This window comes from Myxine glutinosa, chromosome 12 (assembly GCF_964187855.1).
Source record: "Myxine glutinosa chromosome 12, kmMyxGlut1.1, whole genome shotgun sequence".
Taxonomy (NCBI): domain Eukaryota; kingdom Metazoa; phylum Chordata; class Myxini; order Myxiniformes; family Myxinidae; genus Myxine; species Myxine glutinosa.
This window is the reverse complement of record NC_136272.1, coordinates 23248730-23275499: the sequence shown is the minus strand read 5'-3', so window position 1 is coordinate 23275499 and position 26770 is coordinate 23248730. Positions and strand designations below refer to the sequence as shown.

General features: G+C 50.0%; 1 protein-coding gene across 1 annotated transcript in view; it reads left to right on the top strand.

The window, feature by feature from the left end:
• The window catches only part of LOC137438108 (uncharacterized), a 66575-nt gene extending 40156 nt beyond the window's left edge, over window positions 1-26419 (top strand). Inside the window, exons 2-4 of the mRNA XM_078766595.1 lie at window positions 21334-21451; window positions 23131-23240; window positions 25074-26419. Of these exons, the coding sequence (XP_078622721.1) occupies window positions 21340-21451; window positions 23131-23240; window positions 25074-25814 (963 nt within the window). The 5' untranslated portion in view covers window positions 21334-21339 and the 3' untranslated portion in view covers window positions 25815-26419. The remainder of the gene's footprint in view (window positions 1-21333; window positions 21452-23130; window positions 23241-25073) is intronic.
• The last annotated feature ends 351 nt before the right edge of the window (window positions 26420-26770 follow it).

Below are 26770 nucleotides of genomic sequence, written 5' to 3'. Positions count from 1 at the left end.
CCTCCCTTACCCCTTACTGTATCCACAAAACACAACACTACTCATAAACATCTACTTTACAAATCAACAAACATCCCTACTGTCTTCACCGTTCCTCCCATAAACCAAATTCGTCTTCTCTCCCTCCTAACCAATCAAATTTTCCATTTTCAACTCTCATCAAAATTTGCCATTTTCAACTCAACATCAAAATTTGCCATCACCAATTCATCATCAGTCCCTCCTAGGGAGGGAGAGATGGAATCACCCCAATGTCTCATCCACGTCGTGATGCGTCTCACAAATCCTCACAGCAATTCTCATTTCCTGCACACAGAACAAAGAAAACACAGGTGTGGAGTCATCATCATCACCACAGGTAAGTGGCTGCGTATGGTGCGACAGGTTCATCAATCCTAACTATTTCCTAAATGACTTTAACAACTTTACACTACCCGGGGTCTTTCTCCGGCCAAACCATTGGCCCTCTTACACTATGGGTTCTAAAAAACCAATTCCCATTGGCCAGACTGTGGTGCTTTTCAATTTGGGGTCTCACTCCCCCGATTCATCTCCCGGTGCCCTCGCACAATTTCTGGGCTGTGGCGTGTACCTCTCCCAGTGGGTCTACCCAACTGCACACCTCCACCACTGCAGTTGCCTCCGAGCTTACCTGCTCCTTACTCTAACCTAACTACCTGGGGAAGGCCCTCTGGCGCTCTCCCCACTCGGTGCCCTCTCTGGCACTGGGCTGCCCGATCCACACCCGGGATCCTCAGGCACCCACTCACAACTACCGGCTCCCAGAGCCCACCTGCGGCCTCACCTGACCGACATCCTCACAGTGGTGGAGTGCCCAACCAACTACACACACTAACAGGCTACACGCCCAGCCATTTCCACAACACTAATGCACCCATTCACAACACCATTCTGCAACCGCACCACAGATGCCAATATCCTACCACAATTTACCTGTACCCTCTACCTAACACTTACACTACCCGCCCCGGGTACTCGTGAAAGGGGTCCACTCTTCCCCATCCACACCTTCGCACCATGCACACCACTCCGTTCCACTTACTCCAACTCTCTCCACACACCTGTACTTGCACACCTGTGCTCTCACACCTGGTGCCACCTGCACCCTTCTCTCCCCAAGCGCATTCGCGCTGATCCACAACACTCACTACTCATACACTGCTCCTCACACCTGTCCAGTTGCACACCTGTGCAATCACACCTGTTCAATTCTCACACAGCATCATCTCATCTAACTACTCCCCTCTGAAACTTGCGCTTCCCAGTCGTCCCTTTAAACTATTGCGCTCCCACGTCATTATAATCCACACTAATCTACCTGCGTCCCCACTACAGGTATCAGTCACTAACTAAACTTAACGTCACCTAATGTCATCTTTCTAGATCCCTATCAATATAACCTAACCCACCCGGGCTAGTTTTCACTGCCATACACCCCATAATCTATTGCTCCTTTGCCCCCACACATGGGAAGGGTGGCAGGGATGCCATCCCACCACATCGGGGGTCTCTCACTACCAATTTTGCACATCAAATTTCAACAAATCAAAAATTTGCCAATCACTACCCATCATCTGCCAATCACTACTGCCAATCCCTTGCCAATCATCAAATTTTGTTTTTCTCCAATTTTGGGTCCAAAACACTAACCTCATCACCCAGTCTACTCAATAATGCCTCTCGGTGCGCCAATTCCTGTCCAAAGCCCGGCTTCGTAAAGCCAAGCAATGGATGCTGGTTGTTTTGTGCCGGCGGCAGGATGCGTCCGGCACTCGGTGCAGGGACGGGGGCTTACCCGTGCCGAGATCCCACGCACCACCTCGGCGTGGAGCCATCCAATGCCCCGATCTCGACCTGCCGGCACGTCTCACCAAAAAGTGGTCGCCATGACGACCCTTTCTATCCAGCTGCCCGCTCCGCCTAGTGGAGCACGGACGCGGCCGTTCAAAGCGAGGCCCAGCACGCACCGAGGGCCCGCTTCGGCTAAAAGTCGCTCTAACCTCTAACCCGTTTAACGTCGATGCTTCACCTGCATGCTTACACCCCGCAGCCCGTTCCTTGCTCACACATCCAGCCGTGCCCATGCTCCTCGTACCTTTCCTTACACACCCAGGTACCCTCATTCCACTCACAGCCTTGGTCACACACCTGACCACCGAACACTGTGGCACACATTCGTTGCTCGCACACCTCACCAATACACCGCTTCGCGCCCCCTCCTCGGTCACCTCCTCTGTGACAATCACAGGTGTGCCCTCATTCGCACACCCAACCATGTGCCTCACCACCAACTCCAGCGTGCATTCCCACTCACGCTCTACCATTCCAGGTGTGCATCCTTCCATCCCAGGTGTACATCCTCGCTCACCTGTCACAACCAACTCACTCTCCTTGTCACTCTCACTACTCTCACCTCCATTCTTGACAGCGCACTCACCCTTACTCTTGACAGCGCACTCTTTCCTCATGCACCTGTCCGTCACACACCTTTCTCGCGCACACTCTCCCGTTACACCCTCTGTAACACTCACCACAGGTGTGCATTCTTCCTTGCCTTTGACAGCGCCCTCTTTCCCCATGCACCTGTCCGTCACACACCTTTCTCGCGCACACTCTCCCGTCACACCCTCTGTAACACTTACCACAGGCGTGCATTCTTCCTTGCCTTTGACAGCGCACTCTTTCCCCATGCACCTGTCCGTCACACACCTTTCTCGCGCACACTCTCCCGTCACACCCTCTGTAACACTCACCACACCACGCTTCCATGTGCTCCCTCGCACACGCGCTACGACCGACTCACTCTCGCCAGCACCCTCACTCCTTGGCACGCACTTTTTCCTCACACACCCCAGAGTCGGACTTTCTCGCACACCTCCTCTTTCGCACACCAGACCTGTCGCACACGTCACCAACGGCCTCTCACGAACACCCGGGTCTATCTCGACCCCCAAGCTTCTTAAATCCCCTGGCGCATCATACGCACGACCATATTGGTCACCACTTACACCGGGTCCTCTTCCTCTTCGCTTCTCCTCCATCACCTGCGAATCCCTCATCCGGTTAATGAGCACATCATCACGATCCAAACACAGACTTTGGACCAATTCTTTTATCTCCTCTTTTATCTCCTTCTTATCCCCCCTCCGTCGCTTCTTAATTTCGCTCATCCCTTCTTCCACTTCTTCTAATTTCTGCTTCACCTCCTTCATCTCTTCGTGCGCCCCTTTAAGTTCTTCCTCTAACTCCACTTTATTTTTGTCTATGTGCTCCCGCACCTCCCGCTCTTTAACCTCCATCACCTCTACCACCTTGTCCATTTTCCTCGTCAGGTCCTCATGTACCGTCTGACACTCTTTTTTAATTACCCCTACGTCCTTTTTCATCTCCTTCTGTGTCGATTTTAAACCCTCTATTACCGCTGTGTTCTTCTTTACCTGGTCCCCCAACTCCTTTTGTCCCACTGTCAGTTGTTCTACTCCCAGCGTCAACTCCTCTATACCACCTTGCAATTTTACAGTCCCCTTTCTCACCTCTTTCTCCATGCGCTCCTTACAGTGCCTCACCTCCTCGCGCACTCCTCCGACCTCCTCACTCACTCCTCTCCTGATCTCCTCTCCCATCACTTGCATCTCCTGCCCAGATGCCACCCTCATCTGCTCCATTTCCTCCCTGTGAGCATCCAGTTTGGCTTCTACCCCCATTCTGACCCCCTCTATCTGCTGCCCCATTTGGTTAACTTCCCTTTCCGCTTGGTCCCTCATGTCCCTCAATTTGCCTTCCATGGTGTTTTCTAACCCCTCTAACCCTTTTTGCATCCCTTCCATTTGATTCTCTTGAGCGGCCATTCTGTTTTCTACCCCCATTAACCCCTCCTGTATTTCCCCTAATCTATTGTCTAATTTCCCAAATTTCTCGTCTAATCCCTTAAAATGATTGTCTAATCCCTCACCAGTACCCCTCGCTTCGTCCCTCATTACCCCCATTTCGTTTCCCATTACCCCCATTTGGTTTCCCATTACCCCCAATTGCTCACTCCGAGCCCTCGCTTCGTCCCTCATTACCCCCATTTGGCCCTCCAATCGCTCACCCTGAGCATCCATCCGGTTCCCCATTACCCCCATTTGGCCCTCCAATCGCTCACCCATTTGTTCCATAAGGGCCCTCATTTGCAACATAAAAAGGTTCGGATCCACCAGGGGCGCTGCCACGGTCGCGGGCGTGGACGCCGTGGCCACCTCGTGCGTGACAACGCTATTTTGCGACCCTGCCGCCCTCACTGCTTCGCTCTCCTCGCGTCCCTCAATTTGGTCCTGGACCGACCCTGCCTCACTCTCCCCTACCGGACCCCAGCTGTCTTGGTCTGCCATAGCGCGACTTTCAAAATTCGGGTTTTTATTTCCGTATAACAAAATCAAATTTCGCCGTTATAATTTCGCGCGGGAAACGCGCTCCGAATTGATTCTACTACAAATTTGGGCCTAATAAATTTAGTCCCGGGTTCGAATTCCACTCCTCGACACCAATTGTTACAGACGCGGCTTAGATGTTATTTACCGAGCGGTTTGGTATGACCACGTCTGCACAAGTTACCCGATTATACCCGAACGTTGACTAATCGCGCTACGCTAGATCAATGAAGGAAAAGACACACGGCTGGGATTAAAACGACACGACACCAGGGATACGGTTCTCAAGACCTCCGGAGGAGATTATATTAAGGCGGAAGGTTAGATTACAACTACAAGAGGGACATCATAGAAAGACAGGCACTTAGACACACTTATATTAACCCCAACAGACGACAGATAAACGGGACAAAAGGCTGACTCACACGGGGATTGATGGCAAGGAAAGCGGGTATTCGATGGCCAGCACAAGGTGCACCTTGTGCTCAGGGACAGGATAGCGCGGCCCAAAAGATGCAGGAGGTCTCTCAGCGCTCGGAGGTGGCTCTCTTGTCTTCTCAAGGCTCAAGCTCGGGGCGCATCTGACCTCACATCCGGTAAGTCGCTGCGTATATCCGGCGGGGAGTGACACGCCCTCGGCTCGTTAGCTCCGCCCCAGATGGAATCGGCTCGTTGCTTCTCATTGGGTGCATGCGGGGGGGTTACCGGCTCCGCCCTTGCGAGGGGCTGACAGGGAGCCCCTTCGTGGTAACCCCATGGAGCGCATGGTCATGGCGGCTAACCGAGCTGGTGGGAGGACGCACACTCCCCCCGCGCGCCGTGGTTGTAGTTGTTGTTGTAGCTGTAGTTGTTGTTGTTGTTGTTGTTGTTTGGGGAAGAAGATGGAAGGAGGTATGGGAAGGTCCTAAACTCACTACTGGTGCCATATAATCACATTCTGGTGCAACGAAGAGTCAGAATTAATGGAAAGGAGTCCTTAACTGACATAGACTAAGAATAACTAGCAAGATGTCCGAAAGTTGTCTACGTGAGATGCGGTGGACCTGGGCACGACATTTAATGGGGGAAAAAGGGGAGGTCGGTTCTACAGAGTGTTGTTTACAGACAATGGGACTAGGGAATGGGGGATTGGGGATAGTTGGGGAGTATTGGGGAAATAGGGGAATATTTACAAGCGGATATGGAGGCCAAATTCCATATTCGCAACAATATATATATATATATATATATATATATATATATGTATGTATGTATATATATGTATATATATATATACAGACTTGGCATTTAATATGGAATATTTTTTTGTGGGGGTGAACTTACTTTTCAAGATGACTTAGAGCGATGCCATACTGCCGAGCAATAGCACGCTGTTTCATGCCGGAATTTCGTAAAGCCACCACTCCATGACAAACAGCATTGTCGAGTTGACGGACCATCTCCAGAGGAAGCGGCAATAACTTTTGTAGACGTGCAGCAGTTGTTTTCCACTAATACAGAACGCAACAACCCTTATATACCCGACTGTGAAGCCAATCATCAAATGTACCTGTCCGTACATTTTGTCACGCCACCTGTGATATAATCCTGTTGTTGACTTCTTGCTGCGACAGACAATCAGTGACATGGTTCTTTTAACAAATAAATCACCAAAGTGTAAAATAAACTCACCAGATTGATATACCGAGTTCAGAAAGTAAACCCAAGTCAAGAAAAAAAAAAATTCCATATTAAATGCCAAGTCTGTATATATAAAATACCCCCAAAAAGGGGGGGGGCACGGACTTACCGATAACCCCCTCCTCATCCCGATGGCTCCATATGTGCTTTGGACCCTTTTATGATCATGTTGGAGTCAGCCTCCTTTCCCTCCTCCCCCCCAAACAGCCATCAGCGATTTCCTGCTAATTAATGACTCAACCAGCAAGTGGCAATTTAAATCCACTTTTTGAAGCCCTAAACGATCCAAAAGTCCATCAAATCATTACTCGCACGTTAAACGTTGTGAATGGGGATAATTTAATAAGGCCGGAGGGCAGTACGTGGAGAGAAAGTGGGTTTTCTAAAGAAACATGAAAAGGCAAAAGCAATCGCTTCATGTGGCCTCGGACTTGTAAAAAATTAAACGTTTTCATTTCACCTTGGCAAGCAGAGCACAGCAAATGTGCACCAAGGTATAACCACCTCTGATCAATAATGTATAACCACGATGCATTCACTGAGAGCAGCATACATCAAAACGCCCTCCCTGCACGTGCCTCGTCCGACAAAACAAACACGCTGCTTGCTGTTGGACACGGATATCAACGGTCATGTTAACAACGATCATAGGATTAACGGTCATGTGATCAATGATCAGCGATCAGCGATCAATGGCCATGTAATCAACAGTCATGTGATCAACGGTCATGTGAACAGCCATGTTAACAACGATCATGGGATTAACGGTCATGTGATCAATGATCAACGGTCATGTGATCAACGGTCATGTGATAAACGGTCATGTGAGCAACAGTATTGTGATCAACGGTCATGGGATTAATGGTCATGTGATCAATGATCAGCAATCAATGGTCATGTGATCAACAGTCATGTGATCAACAGTCATGTGATCAACAGTCATGTTTTCAACGGTCATGTTAACAACGATCATGGAATTAACGGTAATGTGATCAATGATCATCAATCAACGGTTATGCGATCAACGGTCATGTTACAACGATTGTGGGATTAACGGTCATGTGATAAATGATCAGCGATCAACGGTCATGCGATCAACGGTCATGCGATCAATGGTCATGCGATCAACGGTCATGTGATCAACGGTCACGTTTTCAATGGTCATGTTAACAATGATCATGTGATTAATGGTCATGTGATCAATATTCAGTGATCAATGGTCATGTGGTGAAGGCTCATGTTATCAACGGTTATGCGATCAATGGTCATGCGATCAACTGTCATGTGATTAACGGTCATGTGATCAACGGTCATGCGATCAACGGTCATGTGATTAACGGTCATGTTTTCAATGGTCATGTTAACAATGATCATGTGATTAACGGTCATGTGATCAATGATCAGTGATCAACGGTCATGTGGTGAAGGATCATGTTATCAACAGTTATGCGATCAATGGTCATGCGATCAACGGTCATGCGATCAACGGTCGGTCATGTGATTAACGGTCATGTTTTCAATGATCATCAATCAACGGTTATGCGATCAACGGTCATGTTACAACGATTGTGGTATTAACGGTCATGTGATAAATGATCAGCGATCAACGGTCATGCAAGCAACAGTATTGTGATCAACGGTCATGGGATTAACGGTCATGTGATCAATGATCAGCGATCAATGGTCATGTGATCAACAGTCATGTGATCAACAGTCATGTGATCAACAGTCATGTGATCAACAGTCATGTTATCAACGGTCATGTTAACAACGATCATGGAATTAACGGTAATGTGATCAATGATCATCAATCAACGGTTATGCGATCAACGGTCATGTTACAACGATTGTGGGATTAACGGTCATGTGATAAATGATCAGCGATCAACGGTCATGCGATCAACGGTCATGTGATCAACAGTCACGTTAACAACGATCATGGGATTAACGGTCATGTGATCAATGATCAACGGTCATGCGATCAACGGTCATGCGATCAACTGTCATGTGATTAACGGTCATGTGATTAACGGTCATGTTTTCAATGATCATCAATCAACGGTTATGCGATCAACGGTCATGTTACAACGATTGTGGGATTAATGGTCATGTGATAAATGATCGGCGATCAACGCTTGGTCATGCGATCAACGGTCATGCGATCAACGGTCATGTGATCCACAGTCACGTTAACGTTCATGGGATTAACGGTCATGTGATCAATGGTCAATGGTCATGCGATCAATGGTCATGCGATCAACGGTCATGTTTTCAACGGTCATGTTAACAATGATCATGTGATTAATGGTCATGTGATCAATGATCAGTGATCAACGGTCATGCGGTGAAGGATCATTTTATCAACGGTTATGCGATCAATGGTCATGTGATCAACTGTCATGTGATTAACGCTCATGCGATCAACGGTCATGCGATCAACGGTCATGTGATTAACGGTCATGTTTTCAACGGTCATGTTAACAATGATCATGTGATTAACGGTCATGTGATCAATGATCAGTGATCAACGGTCATGCGGTGAAGGATCATTTTATCAACGGTTATGCGATCAATGGTCATGTGATCAACTGCCATGTGATTAACGGTCATGTGATCAATGGTCATGCGATCAACGGTCATGTGATTAACGGTCATGTTTTCAACGGTTATGTTAACAATGATCATGTGATTAACGGTCATGTGATCAATGATCAGTGATCAACGGTCATGTGGTGAAGGATCATGTTATCAACGGTTATGCGATCAACGGTCATGCGATCAACTGTCATAAGATCAACGACCCTGTTATCAACGGTCATGTGATCAACAGTCATGAGATCAACGATCATGTTACATGACCCATTTGTCCTGATAAACGTGACTACTTTCTTTTTGCTTATATGTGTAAATAATAAACCCAATTACTCTTCTGTCCGTCTTCTCGTCTTATTCCTTTTCCTCTTTGCATTCGGTCGTTTTAGAGTTTTCCAGATTTGGCAGCTGCGGTGCGATACGGCCAAAGTTTGGGGTGAATCGGGTGAGTTGGGGAGGAATCGGGGGAACTGTTAGTGTTAGGTCGCGGTAATACACCACCGCTCGGTCAATATAAAATTGTAACCGCGATCAGTAACAATATATATATATATATATACATACATACGAAGTTAAAAGCGGGGTTAAGTAATTTGGTCACTTTCTGTCCTGTCTGTCTGTCCTGTCTACAAACGTCAGTTTATGATCGAGGAACAACTTGATTATAATTGAATGTTGTATCTTGAACATGAATCAGGAAACGAACCTTTAGTTTCACAAAACTTCGGCTCTGAATTTGCCCAGATCACACATGCTCAGAGAGGAGTGAGATCACATGTTTTACTCTGTCTTGACTGTCTGTCTGGCAGGAAACAAAATTGAAAATCATTCCAAACAGGAAACTTGCTGTTTTTAAGGACCTCATAAAGGACACAAACAACAGGCACGAATAACAAATGTAACGTGTTTACCGAGAGCGGCACACAGTAGAGCGCATACCTCCGCCAGACTGGACAGTTTACGTTTTGTATCCCACTGAGAGGTCGGATCTGGATTCGGACCTGAACCAAAATCGAATCGATTGTTCCTTCTCAAATACCTAACACACCCACCAAGTTTCGTCCAAATCCGTCCATAACTTTTTGAGATATCATGGTCACAAACAAACAGGCAAACAGGGGTGAAACCATCTTTTGTGGCAGAGGTAATAAGATGGTGTAAAAGACGGGGCATCATCGGCGGTAAATATCCGAATATTGTTTTCTACAACCTTTAAAATGTTTATGAGCCCCCTTAACGTGGGCTTATGGATTGGGTCTCGTCCGTCCGTCTGTCCGTGCGTCCCACAACCATATCTCGAAGATGTATGGACCAATTTTGTTCATACTTGGCACAAAGACAATACATGACGGTGTGGTGCTGTGCACACACGACTCGATTGCCAGAGAGGTAGGCCACAACGCGTTGGTACAAACAAAGAGTCTTTATTAAGAGCTCGCACTTCAGCACTGGGCGGGCTCGAGCTTAGAGCCCGCATATATGTCCCGAGGCCACGCCTTGCCCCCGGGCGTGGCTGATCGGTCGAAAGGCGGGGCATGCATTTTCGTTCCCCGCCTGGACGCTCGCGCCACCCACTGGTGCGCGGAATTATTGTCCCTTGTGCCCGCCACACGCGCCCCCCCAGAATTCCCGCGCACCTGAAGGGTGCGGGGTTTCGTTAGTTTGGAACCGGCCAGCGCGAGGCGCACCTGTGCAGGTAGCTGGCGTAGGAAAAGTGCTCGGAATAAGAAATCCGGGCGCTGGTCTCCAAGCAGGGACAGCATGAAATCCATCCAGTCGGATGGTCGTGTGTCGCCGAGGGCGGGAATGTCCAGGAGGCCGTCGGCACGTTCGACCTCTGTGAGCCCGAACGTGGCAAGGAGGAGACGTTTGAGCGCCTCGTACTTGTGGTCGCCCGGCGGGCGCCGAAGGATGGACATGACTCGGGCGGCAGTGCCGGGCCCGAGGGCGGCGACCACGTGGTAGTACCGGGTCTCGTCCGCCGTGATGCCTCGGAGCTGAAATTGAGCTTCGGCCTGCACAAACCAAACGTCGGCTTGCGCTTCCCAAAACTCGGGGAGTTTGACGGCGACGGCGTTGGTAGCCATGGCGCGTTCGGGGGTCAGCAACGGCTGAACCAATCGGGGTCACCAGTGTGGTGCTGTGCACACACGACTCGATTGCCAGAGAGGTAGGCCACAACGTGTTGGTACAAACAAAGAGTCTTTATTAAGAGCTCGCACTTCAGCACTGGGCTGGCTCGAGCTTAGAGCCCGCATATATGTCCCGAGGCCACGCCTTGCCTCCGGGCGTGGCCGATCGGTCGAAAGGCGGGGCATGCATTTTCGTTCCCCACCTGGACGCTCGCGCCACCCACTGGTGCGCGGAATTATTGTCCCTTGTGCCCACCACAATGGTATACATATATGCAATTCATTTTGTTTTGCGATGCGATCAAAATTGGCCTACAGGCAGCCATTTAAATTGTAAAAAACCTGATGTTGAACGCGTCCTCAAACATTTCTCGGACTTGCATTTACCGATGTTGTTCAAACTTGGCACATAGATAACGAATGATGGGTTGCATATGCACGCCATTGTTTTTATCAATCAGATTCAAGACGGCTGACTGACGGCCATTTTGTTTCTTAAACAAATGGGGCATCATCGGCCTTAAACAAATGGGGCATCATCATCAAATGGGGCATCATCGGCATCATCTTAAACTCTGCTCCAATCGGCTCATCTGATCATGTGCTTGTCAAAGTGGACATCTCTCTGACCATTCTCAGAGAGCCTCCTCAGCGTCGATGGGTCTGGCATTTCACTCAGGCCAACTGGCACAGTCTTCAAGCAGCCATCAATCATCTGGACTGGTCTCCCACCTCTACCGCCTCTGACATCAACTCATCCTGGGAATTCTTCAAAGTAAATTGCTCTCTCTCTCATGCACAGATTTATCCCATCTCGTCTTCAGTTGCCATACCCTTCCTCCCGTCCATGGTACACGGAATCTTGTGGTGAGGCTGTTGCCCTGAAACAACTTGCTTTAGTCTCCTGGAAAGCAAATCCAACGGAAGGAAATCTCATTTCCTTTCACAAAGCCCGAAACAAGTGTGTGTCCACCCTCAGGAGAGCCAGGAAACAATATCTCACCGTTCTCAAGACTGAACTCTCTTATCTGTCTCCCTCTTCCAAATCCTGGTGGCGTCTGGTCAAATCTGTTTCTGGTGTTTGTTCCCCCTCCATCCCCTCCCTCACCTCAAACGGCTTAACGGCTGACTCCGCACGTGAAAAAGCTGAATGCCTCAACTCTGTGTTTGCCTCTAAATCTTGTGTCCCAAACCCATCCCTCTCTGTACCCACCGTACCCAGTCGTACCCAGCTGCTCCTGGACTCTGTGTCCTTTCCTCCTGACAAGGTGGAAAAGTTTCTGTCAACCCTCGACTCTGATTCTGCAACTGGTCCTGACGGCATCAGCCCACGGGTCCTAAAATCATGTTCTTCCGCTCTTTCACTCCCTCTTTCTGTTCTCTTCACCCTCTCTTTTGCTCAAGGTCATCTGCCATCTGCTTGGAAATCAGCCAACATCACCGCTTTGCACAAAAAAGGTGCAAAAACAGATCCCAGCAACTACAGACCAATCAGCCTTCTCCCAATTATCAGCAAAGTCATGGAATCCATCATTGCTTCAGATATGAAATCGTTCCTCTTCTCCAATGGCTTGATCTCTGATCATCAATTTGGTTTCAGACCTGGTCACTCTACTCTGGACATGCTGCTTCTGCTTTCTCCTCAATGGATGGAGGTCCTCAATGCCAAACAGGAAATTAGAGCCGTCTCCCTTGACATCTCACGTGCCTTCGATACGGTCTGGCACCCTGCCCTGCTCACCAAACTCTCCTCCTTTGGTATCCATGGAAATCTCCATGCATGGCTCGCGGACTTCCTCTCTGGTCGTAGTCAACGTGTGGTCCTGAATGGGTTTCTCTCATCTCCTCTTCCTGTTCAGGCTGGAGTTCCCCAAGGTAGTGTTCTGGGCCCTGTGCTTTTTCTGGTCTTCATCAATGATCTCTCTGACTCTCTTGAAAATCCTCTCTATCTCTTTGCTGACGACTCTACTCTCTGTCGCTCCATTCCTCATCCCTCAGATCGGCAGTCTGCAGCCTCCTCACTCTCTGCAGACCTGGACAAAATCACAGACTGGGCAAACAAATGGAACATGTCTTTCAATCCTGATAAATCTCACACTCTTACGATGTCTCTCCGAAAAGACCGACTGGAAAACCCTCCCATCCACTTTCTGAATAATCCTCTCCAAGAAGTTCTGTCACTCAAGCTTTTGGGTCTCACTATTTGCCATGATCTCTCCTGGGAAAACCACATTTCAAATCTGGCCTCCAAAGCCAGTCGCCGACTGGGCATCCTCCGTCGTGCGAAGTCCTTCCTTGGCACACCTGAGCTCCTCACCACATACAAGGCTTACATCCGCAGCTCTATGGAATACTGCTCTCCCCTCTGGTCTGGTGCTCCTGCCTCACACCTAGCCCGTCTTCACGCTGTTGAAACCAAAGCGTTCAGAATCATTGGAATCTCCCGCGATGAAGCTAACTCCAAGGGCCTTTCACTCACACACCGCAGGCAGGTTGGTGGTCTTTCCGTCTTCTACCGACTCCTCTCTGGCCTTGCCCCCCCCCCCAGCCCTCTCTGGGCTCTGTCCCCCAAATATTCCTACAGGTCGCACAAGATCTGCCTGCAACCCTCTTATGGTTAAACTGCCAAAATCAAGACTTTCTGCTCACCTTCACTCCTTCATTCCTCTTTTCTCCCGCCTCTGGAACAAACTCCCTCACTCTCTTCAATCCCACTCCACCCTCCAGGTCTTTAAAACAGCTGTTCACCACCATCTCTTATCCTCCCCCATCCAAAACCTTGATCTTTTCTACCCCCGCTAATTTCGGTCCCCTTGTGTTTTATACCTCTCCCCCCCCCCCCCCTCCCCTTCCCACGCCTCCTGCCCCCAAGCCCTCTCCCTCCCACACTTCTCCCTGCTCTCAAATGTTGTGGTTGTGTGCTTCCCCTTCTCTCCCCATCTTGTCTTCCGCTCCCTCTTTTTGTATATTTTGTTTGTTTGGTTGATTTGTTTGTGAAATAAATGTTAGCTCTTTCACGAGCCTCGATTAAGTATACAAAAAAAACAAACAAACAAAAAAAACAACAACAACGTGTCCCCAATCATTTCTCAACGTGCATCGACCGATTTTGTTCAAACTTGGAACAAAGACATGAGAGTATACATATGCAGAAGATTTTCTTTTGTAATCTGATCAAAGATGGCCGACTGACGGCCTTTAACTTCGTACACAAAAATTACGAAATTCGCAGGGACGATGATATTTTACGTCTTTTTCTTCTTGTTTTATTTAAATTCAATTATACATTTGACCACTGGACAACACAAATCACCTTTTTGACACTTTCAAAACCCTTCCGTTTAGCAGGACTTGGACGAATTTTTAATTTTTACAGTATTTTACATCATCTTGACCAATCAAATTTGCGAACGTATACCTCCGCCACCGAAGGCCCATGACCTATTTTCTGTGTTCAATGGACTCTCTAGTTCCATCTCCACGAAAGTGAACGTATATCTCCGCCACCGAAGGCGAACGTATATCTCCGCCACCGAGGGCGACCGTATACCTCCGCGACCGAGGGCGACCGTATACCTCCGCCACCGAGGGTGAACGTATACCTCCGCCACCGAGGGCGAACGTATACCTCCGCCAACGAGGGCGAACGTATACCTCCGCCGCCGTGGGCGAACGTATACCTCCGCCGCCGAGGGCGAACGTATACCTCCGCCGCCGAGGGCGAACGTATACCTCCGCCGCCCGAAGGCGAACGTATACCTCCGCCGCCCGAAGGCGAACGTATACCTCCGCCGCCCGAAGGCGAACGTATACCTCCGCCGCCCGAAGGCGAACGTATACCTCCGCCGCCCGAAGGCGAACGTATACCTCCGCCGCCCGAAGGCGAACGTATACCTCCGCCGCCCGAAGGCGAACGTATACCTCCGCCGCCCGAAGGCGAACGTATACCTCCGCCGCCCGAAGGCGAACGTATACCTCCGCCACCCGAAGGCGAACGTATACCTCCGCCACCCGGAGGCGAACGTATACCTCCGCCACCCGAAGGCGAACGTATACCTCCGCCACCCGGAGGCGAACGTATACCTCCGCCACCCGAAGGCGAACGTATACCTCCGCCACCCGAAGGCGAACGTATACATCCGCCACCCGAAGGCGAACGTATACCTCCGCCACCGAGGGCGAACGTATACCTCCGCCACCGAGGGCGAACGTATACCTCCGCCACCCGAAGGCGAACGTATATCTCCGCCACCCGAAGGCGAACATATACCTCCGCCACCGAGGGCGAACGTATACCTCCGCCACCGAGGGCGAACGTATACCTCCGCCACCGAGGGCGAACGTATACCTCCGCCACCGAGGGCGAACGTATACCTCCGCCACCGAGGGCGAACGTATACCTCCGCCACCGAGGGCGAACGTATACCTCCGCCACCCGAGGGCGAACGTATACCTCCGTCAACGAGGGCGAACGTATACCTCCGCCACCGAGGGCGAACGTATACCTCCGCCACCCGAGGGCGAACGTATACCTCCGCCACCGAGGGCGAACGTATACCTCCGCCACCCGAGGGGGAACGTATACCTCCGTCAACGAGGGCGAACGTATACCTCCGCCACCGAGGGCGAACGTATACCTCCGCCACCGAGGGTGAACGTATAAATTATGTTTTCGCCAATATTTGTGTGTTTGTCTGTCTGTCTGTGAGCAGGATATCTTAAAAAGTTATGGACGGATTATGACGAAACTTGGTGGACGATTATGGATGAGGTCAAAATCCAGATCCGGCCTATCAGCGAGATACAAATCGTAAACTGTTCAGTCTGGCGGAGGTATGCGCTCCATCAAGTGCTGTACTAGTTAAGTATGTAAATGTTGCAGAATTATTGACCCCCACAACCCAACTTCGTATCCCATTTCCCATCTCGTGATTCCACCCTTCTTTCCTTTCTCCCCCACCCCACTTCTCCAACATTCCCCTTACACTCATTTCTACAACTAGGGCATTGCCCGTACTATATCTATATCTAAAATTATATCCCCCCCCTCTATTTACATGAAATGGTTTGGTCCAAAGCGAACGGCTTGTGAGTACAGTGACAATCCCCCCCTCTATTTACATGAAATGGTTTGGTCCAAAGCGAACGGCTTCCGGAGTTTGGTAAAGAAATCGCCATCGCGTGCACAAACGCGCAGGAAAGCGAATGAATCGCAAATTCGTTTTTATTAGTTTTAAAACATAGTTTAACGCCAACATAGTTTGCAAACGTGAAATAAATGAATACGCTCTCAAATGTGCCATCCGAGGCAGAGTGTGTCCGCCACGTTCGGCACACGCGATAGTTCGCTGCTCTCTGATTGGTTGAATCGTTTTTTGGACATAGCTCGGTAAGTAATTGTCCGATTAATATGAAACCTTGAAAAGGCACATCCTCGGGTCCCCAGCAATATACCTGGCAAGTTAAAAGTATATCGGACCCGTGGTTGTCGAGAAACAGCGGTCACAGACAAACAGACGTACAGACGTACAAACGTACAAACGTACAGACAGAGATTACTGGAATTATAGATAGATAACATCTCCTTTTCTCCTTTCCATCAACTAATTATTTAATTGTCTGATTTGAACGCCCCTCCCGTGCGTACGTAATAAATAGATATTCCCGTTTTTTAACGGTTTCAGCCGAAGACGATGATTTATGAAGCAGACGCTTGATGGACAAGCCGGCCCTGTCCGTCCGTGTACGAACAAGGGTCCGGGGTTGCAGGACCGGGCTCGGTGCGGGGTCAGCACGTGCTCCCCGGGGGAAGCTTTAATAGGTCGGGGTTTCAGGTTACAATGAGCATTATTAAAGAGCGGGGCCGTGCGGGCCTGTTCAGACGTGAGTAGCGTTTTGATGAGTGGGTCCATCGAACCACCCCGACACCAAACACTCACTCACTCACTCACTTGCCTCTTGCTCTAACCCAGGTTTAAGCGTTTACCCCGCACCCCCTCCAAGCACGTGGTCAGTCCCACGCAAAACGCAGGTCATGTTCGCCAGTCCCCCGATCTTATCTGCCTCGCTCCCGCGTTCTCGGTTCCTTAGCTCTTATCGGGCGTCTCGGGTCACTTCGGTTGGGTTTCCACCAGGGTATGTGCCCGTGGGGGAGTGAAGGTAGCTCGGGGTAACCGCGGTCCCATCATGGCGGTGTGAATGTGGAGGCCGAAGCGCTGAAAACTTCCCTCCCGGCGATTGATCGCCAAGACCCAAATGAGTCGCTCGTTTAGCTTTGTCAGGACTCGGTGTGTGTGTGTGTGTGTGTGTGTGTGTGTGTGTGTGTGTGTGTGTGTGTGTGTGTGTGTGTGTGTGTGTGTGTGTGTGTGTGTGTGTGTGTGTGTGTGTGTGTGTGTTATGTGTTTATGATCCGCCTCGTTTGATTAATTATTATTATCCATGAATCGGAATCATAGACCTTGCTTATGTAATAAGTCGACGTTGCGTCACACGAACATCCAGAATGCGTTGCTTCTTTGGAATGACTAACGAGCTGTTACATCATAAAGCTGCATTATGGCACGAGGGGAAGGAAATGAAATGTTCCCTCTTAATACGGAATCGCAAAACAAACCCGAGTGGGGATTTCTGTGTGTGTGTGTGTGTCGTGTGTGTGTGTGTGTGTGTGTGTGTCTGTGTGTGTCGTGTGTGTGTGTGTGTGTGTGTGTGTGTGTGTGTGTGTGTGTGTGTGTGTGTGTGTGTGTGTGTGTGTATGTATGTGTGTGTGTGTACGTGTATGTACCTATGTTTCCATGTGTGTATGTATGTATGTGTGTTTTATGTGTGTGTGTGTGTGTGTGTGTGTGTGTGTGTGTGTGTGTGTGTGTGTGTCTGTCTGTGTGTGTCTGTGTGTATGTGTGTGTGTGTATGTGTGTGTGTGTACGTGTATATACCTATGTTTCCATGTGTGTATGTATGTATGTGTGTTTTATGTGTGTGTGTGTGTGTGTGTGTGTGTGTGTGTGTGTGTGTGCGTGTGCGTGTCTGTGGCTGTGTGCGCGTGTGTTTCCATGGTAATGATCGTGTTCACACCACAAAGAGCCGTTGGAAAGCTCACGTCCATGTACTCCAACCAGGCAACCACTCCACTTGGTGAGGACGTTCCCTTTTCGGGATGCGATGGACGGATGTCGGTATTTATATGCATCGTTTGTTTGTATGGGTGGTGGTTTGTGAGGCAACTGTGGTGGTTAATGTTTGTATAGATAGTTGTTGATAATTGAACGGTGGTAATTCACTTGTTTGTATCGGTGGTTGTAATACGGTGGTTGGTTTGTATAGGTGGTGGTGTTGTGGTCGTTCATTTGTACAGGTGCCAGTAGGTGATGGGGTGATTTGGTTGTGTAGGTGGTTGGTGGTTGTATAATTGTGAACATGGACGGTGGTTAATGGCGATTACGAAACGCAAACATTCTTCTGAAAGTGGAATTTTATCTGGAAATGGAAAACAAAGGAGACGAAGGTAAGAAAGACCCATTGGAGGTAAAAACCGAATCCAAGTGGAGACCGAGGCAGCCGCACTGCCGCAGGGAGACGATCGTCCCCCCCCTCCTCGCCCCCGCCCCCTCCTCCTCGCCCCCGCCCCCCTCCTCCTCGCCCCCGCCCCCTCCTCCTCGGCCCCTCCTCCTCACCCCCGCTCCTCCTCCTCACCCCCCGCCCCTCCTCCTCACCCCCGCCCCTCCTCCTCACCCCGCCCCCTCCTCCTCACCCCGCTCCTCCTCCTCACCCCCCGCCCCTCCTCCTCACCCCCCGCCCCTCCTCCTCACCCCCCGCCTCCTCCTCCTCACCCCGCCTCCTCCTCCTCACCCCGCCCCTCCTCCTCACCCCCGCCCCCTCCTCCTCCACCTCCTCCTCCACCTCCTCGCCCCCCTCCTCCTCTAATAAACAGTTGCCCCGAGTGCGAACACGAGTCCCGCCGAGCTGTGCAGTTCCACGTCCGATTCCCGACGCCGCGTCCCGCATCACCCTTTTCGTTCCCAAGGCGTGCGATGGTGGATTGTTGGGTGCGGGGCCAAGACGGCGATGGGTTGGGTTTGTTTGAGAGAGCGAGGAGAGGGTTGAAGGTTCGGAATGGGGGAGGTGGAAAGGTGGTGGACGAGGGGGGGGGGGTGTTGCTTGGTGGACGACTGTTGCTCGAGGCTCCACGTTTAGGAACAACCACCCGGGGCACGCCCGCTGCGACTTGTGGTTACGGCGCGGCCGGTGAGCAGACATAGCTGGGTGCGGCGGTTAGTGCGGGGTGGGGGCCGGGGGGGGTGAAGGTGGGGGTGGGGGGTGGAAATGCACTTGTGTGTAGAAACAGGAAATGAGTTGCCGCCGCCGCTCAAGCCGGACATGAGACGGGAGACGCTCCGCGCTTTGGTCTCCGCGAATCGCTCGGCCGTACGAAGCACCCGCGTCCGTTGATCGGAGGTAAGAGACCCTCGGGCCGGTCTTGAGGACCCTGGGGTCGGCCCCCCCGACGTCGCGCCCCTTTGTTACCGCGTGACGCGGTCGATCGAACCCCCAGGCCCTCGCCGCAAGACCCGGCCGAGTCCCGCGCTTTCCTTGGCCCCGTCATGGCGATGATCTCACGACTCCGCGCCGTCCCGGAATGTCCGGACCGTAACGTTACGGGCGAAGACGCTTTACGTGGCACGCCATGGCCATTTTATTTTCTCCCGGCGGTGTCGAAAAATAAATAAACACGTGATGGATGCCGGGGCTGGCGGAGGGGTGCGGGAGGTGCTGCTGGGAAGACCGCAGGGACTTTTGGCCCCCGGTTTAAGGCAGGAAAAGGCGGCTTTGGCTCCCGACGTGTCTGCACCTGTGCGCCGCACCCAGGCCTCGAGTACCGGACCTCGTGCGTGTCCCGGGTCCACGATTAATTAAATAATTAATCATCTCGGATATCCGACCAGGTACGCTTAAACTCCTAATGACGCGTTAATAGGTAGTTGTGACGTCACGGAAAGTTGTAAATGAGTGCTTGAGCGGAAGCTCCCTGAAGATTGTCCTGGGGCGTGGGAGTTTAGGGTGGGGGTGAGGTTGTGGGGGTTGGGGGGACGTGTAGACCAATCCCCCCTCGACGCTCGGCACTCTCTTTAATCCCTTCCCACAAAGCTGCGCACATACCTGATGGGACCACCTGGCCAGTAAACCTGCGTCTCTCCACGTGCGCTCAATTAGCCCATCTCGTCCATTCATCCTCAGAACAAAAGCATCAACAACCGTGTTCCCACATCTTTAAATGAGCTTGTTCGTTAAAATGGTGTTTTTTTTTGTATACAGAATCGAGGCTCGTAAAAGAGCTAACATTTATCACACAAGCAAATCAAACAGACAAACAAAGTATATAAAAAGGGGAGCGGTAGACAAGATGGGGAGTGAAGGGGAAGCACACAAACACAACATTTGAGAGCAGGGACATCGGGAGATGTGTGGGAGGGAGACGGTTTGGGGGGAGGAGGGGGAGGGGGGTGGGAGAAGTCTTTTTCCCCTGGGTCTTCAAGTCGATAGGTATATTTATATATATATTAATATATGCGGTGTATTGGTAATTGATCGGCAAGGAGGCGGTTGGTCAGACGCAGTGATTTATTTTAATTAACAAGCGTTTAACTTGCTAGTTTTGACAGACGGTCTAAGTCGCTTGTCCGTAACTAAAATCCGACATCCAGTTTTTTTTTTTTTTTTAAACAACAACTGTGGTTGAATTTTTCTTCCCATTGCTGAAAAGGCGCGATCCTTATCAAATTCCCTGCAAAAGAGCGACGATTGCGTCAGCCGCGGTTATCTGACCACGGCCATTCCAACAATGATTTATTTCTTTCTTTTTGGTGTTTCTTCACCGATTGAGTGAATGTCGATCCTTCAGCTAATTGGCATACGAATGAACTGATCAGATAGCAGGTGGGCAGGAATTTGCATCGCCGCGGGGTTTGCTCACATCCCAACAGTCTCCTGCCCCCCCCCCCAAAGGCCCCCCCATCCTTCCCCCTTTGCCAGGCGATTTCGCTCTCTCCTTTCACTTCACACCATCCCCATGGCGTCCACTCCTCCCCACGTCCACGGGGAGAGGGGCGTGCTTTGTATTGTTTAACAATCAGCCCATTGTTACGTCATGTGCACGTGGTCTCGCCTCGTGCAATTATCTTGCATTCGAACTATCAGGGGTACGGTGGGAGGTCACGTTATTACTATTAGTGCTTTTTGGATAATCTTTCGGTTGAAAATTGATAGCACCGATGCTAAGACCCTTGGGTGGGATGGCATGAGTGGTAAAGGTCAAATCTGTGGTCCAGTCTTTAATGTTTCCATGGCAGCCATCTGTGAACTCTCATCGAAGTTGTACACGCTGCGTTTGCATAGGTCGTGGTGTCATGTAACAGGAAATCAATGCTGTGCCGGAAATGTCGATGCCTTGTGCAAGTAGTGCTGGAATGCAGCTTCTGAAGTCGCTCCTGTGTCGGTTGCAGCAGGTTGTGATGACGCTGGTTTTGCCGCAAGGCCTGACGGATGGCTCTTCCCTTTCCGAAGACGGACCCGAGGACGCTCAGGAGTCAGACGCCCCCGCAGGGCCCTTCTTGGACATACCGGGTACGCAATCCTCCGGTAGATACGCCGATTTAAGGGAGGTACGGTGTTTTGCTGGTCAAGGCATTCCCGATGGGAATCGGAAGGTCGAGATCTGTGGGTGTGACGTGTTCACGGTACGCAGATGATTCATTTGTTGAAATAATAAGGCCGCACCATCAAAACCAGTAATTAAAGGTCATACATCCCATTTTTGAAGAGGATATTCTGATGTCGCTGCTTTTTTCATTTTCGTTTTCGTGTCCGTCCTAAGTTTGCTTTGAGTTCACAGGAATCGACCTCGACGTGTGGACTACCACCGAATAGATGGAGCAGGCCGATTTTCTTGAGGTCATTAGTGAGCAGGCTGGGTTATTTTTAATGCTGTCGCCCAGCGATATGGTTTAGCCTGGTGTTGGCTTAGCGGTTAGGGTGCCGGCTTGGGATCCCAGGATCCTGGGTTCGAATCCCGGTCGATCGCCGAATTAACGCCAGGGCGGTTGACTCAGCCTGTCATACTTCCGAGGTCGGCAAATTGAGTACCAGATAACTGGTAATCCCCTGTGTGTCGCAAGAGGCGACTAACAGGGTTGGCGGCAGGAAGGGCATCCGGCCGTAAAACATTGCTTCAAAAAGGGGACCACGGTGCCCGAAAAAGGCCAGCCCCTGCCCTGCGGGGAAAAATGGCCTCCAAAGGTGGTTCCACCTGGCGATATGGCAAGTCTTCTGGAACGAGCTCGTTTTCCAAAAGTATAGAATCCAAATCCGTAAAGACTGGGCTGCCGGTAAAGTGTCCTTACCACGACATCATACCGCACCAAACTTGTGGCACGAGCTAGTAAACTGGGTTTTGCACGCGTTAGCATCAATTATTTAATTTTCTTGGACTATGAAATTATTGCATCAAGAGCAGATTCTTTTCTTCTGAACTATAATGTCCACCTCGTCCTCTTCTTCCATATGCCAGCAAAGGATGAGACCTAATGATATTTTTAGCCTTGCTAATTCCAGAGCCACACTTGTAAATGAAGTTTGCCCTTTTCAGACGAACAGCCCAGACGGACCCTCGAATAGTCGGGTCACTTGGAGCACAACTTATCGACCGTAACAGGCCAAGGGGTCAAAATCATTTATCGCAAGAAAAACAGGAAAGGCCTCCAAGACGGCCTGAACCACGTCACGTGCCAGGAAGCGTACTAAATTGGAGGTGGATGGCCTGTGGGGCCTCTTTTGGTTCCTAATCCAAACGACTCCAACCATGATCTTTGTGGTGTTGCTCGTGGTGGCTTTTTGCCAACGGTGGATAAAATACGAATTGTGCGCCGTTTCACTTTCGCTGTAAAATTAACCGCTCTGGGAATTGATCATCACCTCAGCACGCACACTGGGGGCAAGGGGAATCATTTTGTCTGGAAAACATCATCTGATTCTTCGTAATGGTTACTGGGCCTACAACGGAGCATTGTCTCACCAGCCTGGTATGATTGCCAGAGGCTGTTTGGGAAAGGGTGCAATTAGTCTTCAAAGAGCGGGTCTTGTTCTTTTTTCGCCCCCTTCGTCTGCCACCACCCCTTCTCCTCTTCCTTTGCACCACACCTCTGTTACCCCGCACCTGCAACATACCTCCGAAGCGGTTCACTCAAAGTCAGAATGACTGCGGAATTGACCGTGGCTAATTATGGCTGACCCTTTCGGTGGGGCAGGACCTCCGGGTGAGGACACCGTGACTTGCCGACTGGCGGCGACCAGCTTGGCAAGCCTCAAACGCAAGTTTGCAGAGGACGAGTGCTGCGTTCAAACGTGGTGCTACGGAGTGAGTATGACATTACACCTTTACCTAGTCCCAGAATCTTCCTGAAACATTTCCTACCTCACCTACCTTCGTCCTTGCTCATATTTCCCTGCAATATTTGTCGTCTCATTTCCCTCCTTCGCCAACTAAACCGGAAGGAATGTTCAACCTCGATTGCGAATCAGAACCACAAGGCGAATGGTCTTATCTTTTGTAAACCAGGTGTATTCTACTGAGATTTCACCGACGCTAATCGCGGTTTAACGAACTTTGAGCAACGCTGAGTTTACTAAGCTTTAAACACTGTTTAGTGATTGCTATAATATTCTTTGCACGTGAAGTATTATCCACTTTCAGTAAATATGCAAAGTCGTAATTTGGCTCGTGTTGACTCACGGCATTGTTGACACATCGCATGTCGCAAGAGCGCTTGGGATGGTGCGACCATGCCATCTACATATTACGTACATGAAGTAGTGGAAGTTTTGACTCGTCCCTTTTTTGTCTTGTCTGCCTCGTACATATACCCCCTTTGGCTTGTGTTGACTCACGGCCAAGCATTGTTGACGCATCACATGTTGCATCACATGCATCATGAATACCCTTCCAGGTATTTCGTCCCAAACTCCTTTCCATTTACTCCTTTCCCTATCCCAACTCCTATTTACTCCTATTTACTCCTTTCCCTATCCCAATATACCTATCCTGCCCCCCCCCCCCCAGGCCTTCTCCCTCCCACACATCTCCCGATGTCCCTGCTCTCAAATGTTGTGTTTGTGTGCTTCCTCCCCTTCTCTCCCCATCTTGTCGACCGCTCCCCTTTTTATATACTTTGTTTGCTTGTTTGTTTGATTTGTTTGTTTGATAAATGTTAGCTCTTTCACGAGCCTCGACTCTGTATACAAAAAAACAAACAAACAAAAAACTCCCCTGCTCACACTTTTCACCTCCTATCCCCTTCATTTTCTCAATCCGTACCTCCAATTTTATGCACGTAATCTGTAGATTGGTCAAATTCCCTCCAAGTACTTCAACGCTTGGAATTTTTAAACCACATTCATTGAAACACAAAAACCGGTATCCGAGTGGGCGAGCGTGCTACCAGCGGGTTTATCCTCTACCGCAGATGTGTTGCTTAATCTTCAAGGCAATCTGGTTTCCATTTGGTGTTTGTTCTGTTTCTGTTTCGATTTCATTCCGACCTAGTTCTGCAAATAATAGGGCGGGAAAGCCATTGATCTTTGTCAACAAACCTGGCAGACTGCCGGAGCGGACGACGGATCAGGCCGTGTCTCTCACCAAAAACCCCCCACCGGACTCTGGGATTGAGCATGTTTGAGTCACCTGTTCTAAAATAAACAAAACAGGGGAGAGTATTGCAATCTTTAAACAACGGACGCAAACTCTGGCAACTGGAAATAAATCTTGCTGATGAGTAAAGCAGATCAGCTGATGGGGAAAAGGACATGCGGAGGAATGCGTTGTCGCATTGGGTTGGAAAGGGATTTTGTGCTTGTATTAGTAACACTTGACACATTGGCCTTTTTCCAAGTATTTAATTCATCGAAACCAGCAACTCTCATCTTCTGGGATGCATAGATTGTCGGCTTGCACTGCACTGCGTATACACACACGCACCCACACTCATACACATACACATACACACACGCACCCACACTCCAGCAGTCTTCATTTTTGTCTTTTACGTGAACTCTGGCACATTGCCTGAAACTATGGCACGGTTCCACTTTGTGTATACGAAAGCAGAACTTTTCATTCCAATTGTGTGTTAAGTGTGTTTCCCTGAACCTGAACCTGAAAATCAACCTTCCTCATCGTTTGCCTCTTTCACAGCCTGTTCCTGGTGCGTGGTTCTTTGAAGAGCGTGCACATCTCCTGCGGCTCTCTGTTCACAAGCTTCAACTGTTGGATGACCCGGAGTCGCTCCTTCGTCGCTCTGTCCTTATCAACAACCTGCTTAGGCGCCTGCAGCTCCCTAGCAATGGTGATGTTGCTGCTGCTGCCGCCGCCACCACTCGTGCTACACCGTTGTCGTGGCCACCTGTTGATGACAGCCAATCAGATGCTGGAATGTCAGACCGAGAATCCTCTGTAGAGGCTGATAGCAAGCGGCCTCGTGTCGGCCTTTGGCCGCAAGACTCTGCATCTGGAAGTTCATTTTATTCCAGCTGGCAAGCAGGTGCCTATTGCTTCCCACCACCTACATGGTATGGAGCCAACCTACCAAACTCTGGACCTGCAGACCGTCGTATTGAGCGGCCATTCCCCTACGGTTACTTACTTGTGCATCGCTTCAACGGTGGACTTATTAGTGGGTTTGCACCTTATTTTGCTTGTCCTCCCCCTGATGTAGCACATGCCATTTCCACTCAACTTTCCACGTCCGAAGAGCAAAGCACCGATGATGACCCTAAGGGTGATACTGACACTGATGCGACGCCAGATTTTGATGGCAACGAAGAAGAGGCATCGGATGATGTTGAGTCGCCGGCGTGCGAACCGAAACGACTCCGCATGTCATTTCGCTCGCCGCTCGAGGCGTCGTCAGGCAAACTGGGTTTGATCGAGCGGTGATGGATTCTGCCGCAACGCTTCTTGCGAATATGAGAGCTAAATCCATGTGCTCGAGGCCCAACGAGAAGTTTGGCTGCACTTGGGACTTTTTCATTTCCCCATGCGTGTTCATTTTCTCTCGAAGATCATTTTTAGTGTTACGTGGATATGACGACATGTGGCTTATTCATTGCCCATTACCTGTTGGACTGTCCAGCTCAATGTTGTCTTGGTGAAAGATCGTTAAGAGAGCCTTAACAGGTGGAGATGATGATGTCCCGCTTTCAAGGTGCATCGATCCCGGGTGCAATGTGTGCTGAACTTTCGTCAACCGCGACCCTAGCCTGTGTAAGCGCCGCTCACAGATGATTCTCGGAAGCAGCGCTTGCAACTGTTACAGAAGCCGGCATGACATGTCGGGCAAATTTTGCATGCCTTGGTGAAAGTATTGTGTTGGCTATAATCAGCATGGCCACTCCATCTTGAAAACCGCCTTTTAGAGCCCATACTCTTCGCTATTTATATAGCTTTTCTTAGCGCTCAGTATTTTAAAGGCAGTATGAAAGTTTATACATTTTTACTGCACGATGAAGATCGAGTAAATAAATGCATAACCATGTTTCTGACCTTTTCTCTGCCTGATTTTCTTATTCTTTTTTTTTTTTAGTGCCGTGTTTTTTAAGGTTTGCTTTTTTGGAACAATATAAGTACACGTCTACCGGCTTGGGTTCGAATCCCGACCCGGCTATAAACTGTCATCCTGGTGTTTCGCAGGGCAAGGTGACTCATCAATGTGTGCCGTCCCTCGGATGGACGTTAAACTGGACGTCCCGTCCGCCGGCATTAGTTGGCGGACGGTAAAGATCCCACAGTGTCCTTCGGGAAGAGTAGGCGAGCTGTCGCCCGCACCACGAACAAATTCCTGCCCCAATTACTTAGTCGAACGTCGGGCCGTGCCAGGCGGTTCGTGAAAGACT